Here is an 8,858-nt window from a genome sequence, read left to right as displayed (position 1 = left end):
TGGTAATGGGAAGATCTAGAAACTAAAAAATTAAATCAGTCATCTGTAGTTAGTGTGGCATCTTAGTCTTCTGAGCCAATAGTTAATGGAGTAAAATACCAGAGTATACAAAAGGGAAGGTAATAATTTGATGGAAGGAGATTGTGTTATCTGACAAAATGGGAACTAACACTCCAGACCCCACCAACCTCGCTCACTTGCTCTTCTCCAACTTAGAACTCAGGAGAAAGGAAATGGATGTGAAGATGTACAGCCCACAAGAAGGAAAGGACCACATGTATCAAGAGGTCAGCGAGCCCCAGGATGATGACTACCTTTGTAAGTGACCCTCACTAAGAAGTGTATTGCAGGGGCGACTTTTCCCACAAGTACCCCCGTCTGCCACAGATGAAAGTAAACACTACCAGGACATGATCTGTTTGGGGAGAAGGGATGGTCGATCCCTCAAAAGGGAAGGCCCTCGAGCCCCTTCCTCCAGGGGCTTTTATGGGGTTGTAATACACAGGAATACAGGGCGACAAGGATCAAACAGTAGATAATATTTCAAAGAAATCTGAGGGCTTAGTCTGAGTCAGAGTCTGTCAGGAAGGGAGTTGGCAAAAACTCTAGGGTTTCCTGCTCGGACCCTTAACATGAATGAAAGCACTCTTAGCAGAGCAGGTTTCACGGGATTTTGAGGAATTCTTTGTGATGCCAGATTTTTCCCCGGGATTCGCTCTGGCAAGACAAGGAGCTGCACCTCTCCCCGTCAGATATTCAGGCTTAAGTGGGTTAGAGCCAGGAAGCGCTTCTCCCAGAGGACATGGGGACTCGGGCTGTGTCACATAGCCAGGGGGCAAGGGTCTATTGCTCGCTTTTTGTTGCAGCCCCCGGAGTCCTTCCATGATGCCCTCCCAAGTGATTGAGTCTGGCCTAGGTTGCCCCTCCTCTGAGGGGTCTTGCCCGTCTCTGACTTCCAGCTGTGCTTTGGGAAAAGGGAGGAAACTAAGACAGCATTCGCTACAGAGACAAGCTTTGTCTCCTGTGGCTTGCATTCCGGAGGTCACTCGCTCATCCTTAGCCACAGTGGGTAGTTAGAGTTCCTGAAACCAGGCAGAGTGGTCCACAACAGTGTATTATGCTACAATAATTTCATCTAGTCCTTTGGACCCCAATCATTCCCTACCTCTAGTGACCTGGAGTACAGGACTGAGTCTCAATGATGTGAGTGCTGGACTCCCTCTGAAGCTCTTTGTGTCCAGGAACATGTGCTATACCTTCCCTAACCCCTGTTGCTCTCGCCTCCAGACTGTGAGAAGTGTCAGAACTTCTTCATCGACAGCTGTGCTGTGCATGGGCCCCCTACTTTTGTAAAGGACAGTGCAATGGACAAGGGGCATCCCCACCGCTCAGCCCTCACCCTGCCCCCTGGGTTGAGAATCGGGCCATCCAGCATCCCTGAGGCTGGGCTTGGAGTGTGGAATGAGGCAGCTGATTTGCCTGTGGGTCTGCACTTTGGCCCTTATGAAGGACAAGTCACAGAAGATGAAGAGGCAGCCAAGAGCAGATACTCCTGGCTGGTGAGAACTATTTACCTCTTCCNTGGAGTACAGGACTGAGTCTCAATGATGTGAGTGCTGGACTCCCTCTGAAGCTCTTTGTGTCCAGGAACATGCGCTATACCTTCCCTAACCCCTGTTGCTCTCGCCTCCAGATTGTGAGAAGTGTCAGAACTTCTTCATCGACAGCTGTGCTGTGCACGGGCCCCCTACATTTGTGAAGGACAATGCAGTGGACAAGGGGCATCCCCACCGCTCAGCCCTCACCCTGCCCCCTGGGTTGAGAATCGGGCCATCCAGCATCCCTGAGGCTGGGCTTGGAGTGTGGAATGAGGCAGCTGATTTGCCTGTGGGTCTGCACTTTGGCCCTTATGAAGGACAAGTCACAGAAGATGAAGAGGCAGCCAAGAGCAGATATTCCTGGCTGGTGAGAACTATTTACCTCTTCCCCTGTCCTCTGGCTTCCCACAATCCTTCTGAGGCTTGGAGGGACCTCACCTCTTATGTGCTAGACATGGAGGGGACAATGTGGTCAGCTCTGTGTACTGACTGGATTTTACATGAACACAGAGCTCCTGTTTAAGGATCAGAAGTTACATGGGAGCAAAGTGGTGCAGAGACAAAGGAGTGGCTCCTCCCTTGCGGGGCTCCTGCTCTGACTGGACAGGTAGAGTCGGGTGTGTAGGTGATGGGTAAGAAAAATATCATGTGGTCACAGCTGGCAGTGGAATCTCCATGCAGGCGGAAAGAGCTTTGACGACAGTGGAGTAAAATAATTCTTCTGACTATTACCTCCCCACAAAAAAAGTAAAAGGTCTGAAACTTCTTTTCTGAAACACAGATCGCCAAAGGGAGAAACTGCTATGAGTATGTGGATGGAAAGGACAGATCCTGGGCCAACTGGATGAGGTGAGGTCAACAGGTCTCTGGGTACCAGAGGGGACACTCATCCCCCACAAGCCCATATATCTGTCCTTCTCATCATGCCTCCCTCAGTGGTCTCCCTTAATCCTTTTCTCTTTTCCTCCATACAGTGTTCTTTCATTTCAGGGGACTTTTACGGAAAAAGTATAGCATATATCCTCAAAATATAAAGTTCTCTGCTAGAAACAATATGGGTGCTGGAAAGGACCTTGAAGACCCTAGATTCACCAGGGACACTGGATTACACTTTAATTGATCAAGTGAACATTAATTAAGCACTTACTATATTCCAGTTTAGATGAAGGGATACATTACTTAAACAGATCGCACAACCCATGTCCTTATGGAGGACTTCTTGCAGACAGACGTAAAACAACTGCTTTTAGAAACATTTTGCTATAATTTCCAAGAACTGCACAGTGTCAAGATAGCACACACCAAGGGTGGCCTAAACCTGTGAGGGCCGCAAACCATCCCAGCCTCACTTCTAACTAGAGCTGGGCTCTGAGGCCTGCAGAGGAATGGTCATGGGCCCCTTTCCTGAGAGAGGCTCTCTTCTATCAGGGTTAACAGAATGTGAATCAACTACTATTGTTCTGTTTTATTCTAACAAGACAAAAAGACCTCCAATTTTCTATGGTGACCTTGGGCACCCGAGTGAATGGTGCCCTGAGTAAAGTGCCAAGGGGGTTGCAGAAAGGCTTCTCGAGAGAAAACAGACATGGGCTGAGTCCTGGATAATCAGTGAGCTAGTTTAGAAGCAGAGCCCTGGATCAAGCACCAGGTTCTGTAGTGTGAGATAACTTGATTTAGAGTTTGGAGAAGCTAGAGATCACTGGATATGATAGCCAATCAGGGTGGAGGTTAAGTCTAGAACTGGGTTTTAGGAAATGGTATTAGGCAGGATAAACACTGCAAGAGGGACTTGGAGGTAAGAATTCACATGACACACTGGCAGGCTCTCAGATACTGAACAAAAGGTTCCCCGGGAGCATTAGGGGCAGTGGGCAACACCAGAGCCTGAGGGCCTTCAGAATCAGTGAGGAGCTGGACATGGATGTAACAGGTAGTGGGAACTCATCACTGCTTTTCTTCCCCTTCATCTGCCTCAATTCCAGGTATGTGAACTGTGCTCGGGATCATGAAGAGCAGAACCTGGTGGCCTTTCAATACCGTGGACAGATTTTCTACCGAACCTGCCGGGTCATCAGGCCAGGCTGTGAGCTGCTGGTCTGGTTCAGGGACGAGTATGGCCAGGAGCTAGGCAGCAAGTGGGGCAGCAAGTGGAAGGCAGAGCTCACGGCCGGGAGAGGTAGGCACCACTGTTCTTCAAAACAGAAAGAAAAGAGAGAATTCTCCATAGAAATATTCATGATTCAACTCTTAAGTAGAGTAAAATCCACTCTAAAGTCAGTAGTTTCAAATCACATGCTTCAGAAATTCACAATTCATTCATATGCCTTTGACTTTTAAGCAAAATTTTTATATTTTTTATTTTTAAAATATTTCATGAGCAAAATACACAACTGCATATAGTACTGAAAGACTGAGAAGCGAGGGGAAAAGAAAGTTTTCAAGCACTAACCAGTTCTTTCACCCAGGCAGTTTTTCTGACACTTTTATAGCTGTTTCTTCTTAATTTTCCTCCGTAGTTCTAAATAAACTGTTTCTGTTGATAGGCATTCATTGTTTTTTAAAGATTTCACCCTGGCTTGTATGGGTCAGAGGATGGAGTTCCGGCCTATGAACCAAAGGGTTGCCAGTTTGATTCCCTACTGGGGCATATGTCTGGGTTTCGGGCCAGGTCCCCAGTAGGGGGCATGTGAGAGGCAACCACACATTGATGGTTCTCTCCCTCTCTCTCCCTCCTTCCTTTCCTCCTTTTCTGAAAATAAATACATAAATCAAATATTTTTAAACAAGATTTTATTTATTTCTACAGAGGCTGGAAAGGAAGGAGAAAGAAAAATCAGTTTGCAAGGGACACATTAATCTCTTGTTTATGACATACCCCGACTGGCCCACGGCCCTGGCATGCTCCCTGACTGGGAATCAGACTCATAACCTTTCAGTTTGTGAAACAACACCCAACTCACCAAGCCACACCATTCACACAAGGCACATGCATTCATTATTTCAGTGAATTCTCATGTGAGATCCTACTCTGTGGTGCACAGCATCCTGGGACCTGAATATACAGATTAACATGAGGGTCAGAATCACTGCTCTTGAGGAGCTGACGGGTGAAGGAGGGAAATCCAGGCACACGTGCTTGTATGTGCGTAACGCGACAGAGCAGTTAGTGCTTTGGGGGAAACTAATCCAGGACAAGTGCCTAAGGGATCAGTGTGAGGGAAGGTGTGTTGTGGCAGGTGGTCTGGGAAGGGCTCTCAGGAGACAACATTTACAAAAATACCCTTGGGCAGAGGATTTCAGGCAGAGGGGGCAGCTAGTGCAGGGAAGAAAAGAGGTGCAGCGTTGGATTGGCTGAGGGCCAAACTCCAGTGGGGAATCCCCTCAGAGATTACTTCATCTCCAAGTGAGAGAGCATGGTGGATTGGCCAGAGGAACAGGAGTCAGGCATGTAAGACGGGTGGTTGGAGAAATATTTTGAAACAGTACTTCTCAGTGTATTTGGAATGGGCTAATGTTGAATGAAATGAAGCATAATTATCTGGTGTGAGGCTTGAGGAAGGACTTTTTTAAAAGATTTTATTTATTTATTTTGGAGGGGAAGAGGGAGAAAGAAACATGAATGCATGGTTGCCTCTCACACCCCCTACTCGAGACCTGGCCCACAACCCAGGCTGCTCCCTATGAATCGAACCTATGACTCTGCTTCACAGGCTGGCACTCAGTCCACTGAGCCACACCATCAAGGGCAGGAAGGACATTTTATTTTACTGTTTTGGAAACTAGAGAGGAGCAATTCCTAGTTGGGGCCTGTGGTTTTCCTCTTTAACATGACTTAGATAAAAAGGAAAGTTCACTACAGTTCCATCCACACAGGGAGTGAAATGGCCTCTCTCATGCTCTTTGAAAGCCCCCAGTCTGGGCATTATTAGAAAAGACCTTTGGTGTAGGCTTTCTGCATTTCTGAAGATGATGCACTGCAAAAAGTGAAGAGGAATATAGATGGTGAATGGACACTTTGTGGGAGAAAGAGTTTGCGTTGGCACCACAGTTAGAATGACTCATGGGGCAGGTCTGACCAGGAGAGTAATCATGCAGCCAAAGCATTCGTGTCAACATCTGCCCTAACCAAACCTTTCTCTTTCAGCGGAACCAAAGCCAGAGGTGCACCCATGTCCTTCCTGCTCTCTGGCCGTCTCCAGTCAGAAATTCCTTGGCCAAGACATGAAACTCAATCATCCCTCTCAGATTCTCCCAGGAACATCTGCAAGAAAACACCTCCAAGCAGAGGAACCCTGCCCAGAGGATCAGAATCAGCAGCAGCAACATACTAGTACATACAACTGCAATGATAAAGCTGAAGGCCAAGAGGTCAAAGAAAGGTCCAAACCTTTCCTTAAAAGGATCAGTCAGAGGAGAGTCTCAAGACCCTTTTTCCAACCTTCCAAAGAAAGAATGACAAGCTCTAGTGAGCATGAGAGAATGATGGAGGAAGAGTCCCACAGAGGCCAGAAAGACAGTCCAGAGGACACAGACAAGGTATATCTGAAAGTAGGAATGCCAAGAATTGTAACAATCAAGCACGGAGGGTGTTGCCAAGACATTACTGACGGGTCCCATCTCATCCGAGACCAGAAGACACACTCAGGGGAGAAGCCCTATGTTTGCACAGAGTGTGGGCGAGGCTTTCCACACAAGTCACTTCTCATTAGACACCAGAGGACACACTCAGGGGAGAAGCCCTTTGTGTGCAGTGAGTGTGGGAGAGGCTTCACACAGCAGTCACATCTTGTCATACACCAGAGGACACACTCAGGGGAGAAGCCCTATGTTTGCAGGGAGTGTGGACGAGGCTTTACACAGCAGTCACATCTCATCACACACAAGAGGACACACTCAGGGGAGAAGCCCTATGTTTGCAGGGAGTGTGAGCGAGGCTTTACACGGAAGTCAGGTCTCATCAGACACCAGATGACACACTCAGGGGAGAAGCCCTATGTTTGCAGGGAGTGTGGGAGAGGCTTTACACAGCAGTCACATCTCATCAGACACCAGAGGACGCACTCAGGGGAGAAGCCTTATGCTTGTAGGGAGTGTGGGAAAGGCTTTACCTGGAAGTCAGTTCTCATCAAACACCAGAGGACACACTCAGGGGAGAAGCCCTATGTTTGCAGGGAGTGTGGGAGAGGCTTTACACAGCAATCACATCTTGTCACACACCAGAGGACACACTCAGGGGAGAAGCCCTATGTTTGCAGGGAGTGTGGGAGAGGCTTTACACAGCGATCACATCTTGTCACACACCAGAGGACACACTCAGGGGAGAAGCCCTATGTTTGCAGGGAATGCGGGAAAAGCTTTACCTGGAAGTCCGTTCTCATCACACACCAGAGGACACACTCAGGGGAGAAGCCCTATGTTTGCAGGGAGTGCGGGCGATGCTTCACACAGCAGTCACATCTCATCACACACCAGAGGACGCACTCAGGGGAGAAGCCCTATGTTTGCAGGGAGTGCGGGAGAGGCTTTATATGCAAGACGATTCTTGTTAGACACCAGAGAGTACACTCAGGGAAGAAGCCCTATGTTTGCACGGAGTGTGGGAGAGGCTTTTCCTGGAAGTCAGTTCTCATCACACACATGAGGACACACTCAGGGAACAAACCCTATGTTTGCAGGGAGTGTGGGAAAGGCTTTATACAGAAGTCAGTTCTCATCAGACACGAGAGGATACACTCAGGGGAGAAGCCCTATGTTTGCAGGGAGTGTGGGAGAGGCTTTACACAGCAGCCACATCTTGTCACACACCAGAGGACACACTCAGGGGAGAGGCCCTATGTTTGCAGTGAGTGTGAGCGAGGCTTTACACGGAAGTCAGTTCTTACCATACACCAGAGGACACACTCTGGGGAGAAGCCCTATGTTTGCAGGGAGTGTGGGCAACGCTTTTCGTATAAGTCAGTTCTCATCATGCACCAGGGAACACACTCAGGGGAGAAGCTCTATGTTTGTAGGGAGTGTGGGAAAGGCTTTACACAACAGTCAGTTCTCATCATACATGAGACAACACACTCAGGGGAGAAACCCTATGTTTGTAGGGAGTGCGGGAAAGGCTTTACACAGCAGTCATATCTCATCACACACGAGACAACACACTCAGGGGAGAAGCCCTATGTTTGTAGGGAGTGTGGGAAAGGCTTTACCTGGAAGTCAGTTCTCACCAGACACCAGAGGATACATTCAGGGGAGAAGCCCTATGTTTGCAGGGAGTGTCGGAAAGGATTTACACAGCAGTCACATCTCAAAACACACCAGAGGATACACTCAGGGGAGAAGCCCTATGTTTGCAGGGAGTGTGGGCGAGGTTTTACACAGAAGTCAGTTCTCATCAGACACCAGATGACACACACAGGGGAGAAGCCCTATGTTTGCAGGGACTGTGGGAGAGGCTTTACAAGGAAGTCAGGTCTCATCATACACGAGAGGACACACTCAGAAGAAGCCCTATGTTTGCAGGTGGACTGAGTGAGACATTACTATGAAGTCTATGGCCCCTCACTGTCCCCAAGATTGGAATTACTACAGAACTAACTGGTTAAACAAACCCTCTAGTTTCATGACAAGAGATGAGATGGACAAACAGTTCCATGAGTGATATGGGGATGTCAGCACCAATCTCCATGTTTTTTGACGTCCTATTCTAAAAAGTTCTGTCTCCATACAAATATGAAGCCCACATCCCTCATTTTCCCCATCACTGAAAGCAGAGAGTCCCAGAAGAGCAACAAAGAACTCATACTCTCAGCCACAGAAATTCAACTCCTGCAAATGCATAAGTCTTCAGCCAATCTACTTTGGTTCCTGCCCAGTGAGAGGAATTTAAGACAGACTTACGGGGGAAGGGAATTCCCCAGACTCCTGGGAAGTGGGGCCTTTTCTCCTAATGGTCTTCCTACCCTCCTCCCTTGGCTTCTCTTGGCTGTTCTAGTTTCCTACAACCTCTGGAGCCTGAGAGGTGAACGGCAGGGAGGAAACTGTGCTTGTGTGTGGACGTGAGCCTGGCTCAGTCTGGGTACCTGGTCTTCCTCATTCTCATTGCTGCCCCTTCAGGGTCAGCATTTCCTAGTGCACAGCATGCAGATTCTACATCAGTCCATAATGGGTGAGTCTCAGCTCCATTTTCTCCAGCTGTGTGACCTGAGGCATGATTCTCAACTTCTCTCTGCCTGCTTCTCAGTCTGTACAATGGAAATGGGAACTCCA

General features: G+C 48.3%; 1 protein-coding gene and 1 long non-coding RNA gene across 2 annotated transcripts; both read left to right on the top strand.

Annotated features, from left to right (window-relative positions):
- Positions 1-230: 230 nt before the first annotated feature.
- Positions 231-6,473, top strand: LOC118994916 (histone-lysine N-methyltransferase PRDM9-like; the record flags this gene model as incomplete). Its single annotated transcript, XM_037057724.1, has 5 exons — positions 231-318; positions 1,288-1,559; positions 2,380-2,447; positions 3,581-3,774; positions 5,743-6,473. Coding segments are annotated over exons 1-5 (1,350 nt in total), but the record flags the coding sequence as incomplete, so codon positions are not given.
- Positions 6,474-6,512: 39 nt separating this feature from the next.
- Positions 6,513-7,633, top strand: LOC118995071 (uncharacterized). Its single transcript, XR_005068194.1, has 2 exons — positions 6,513-6,549; positions 7,306-7,633. It is a non-coding gene; the product is annotated as an uncharacterized LOC118995071 (long non-coding RNA).
- Positions 7,634-8,858: the final 1,225 nt, after the last annotated feature.

The sequence above is a fragment of the Sturnira hondurensis genome, unplaced genomic scaffold (genome assembly GCF_014824575.4).
Source record: "Sturnira hondurensis isolate 20B ecotype Veracruz unplaced genomic scaffold, ASM1482457v3 Scaffold0009733, whole genome shotgun sequence".
In the NCBI taxonomy this organism is placed as follows: domain Eukaryota; kingdom Metazoa; phylum Chordata; class Mammalia; order Chiroptera; family Phyllostomidae; genus Sturnira; species Sturnira hondurensis.
This window is presented reverse-complemented; position numbering and strand designations above follow the sequence as displayed.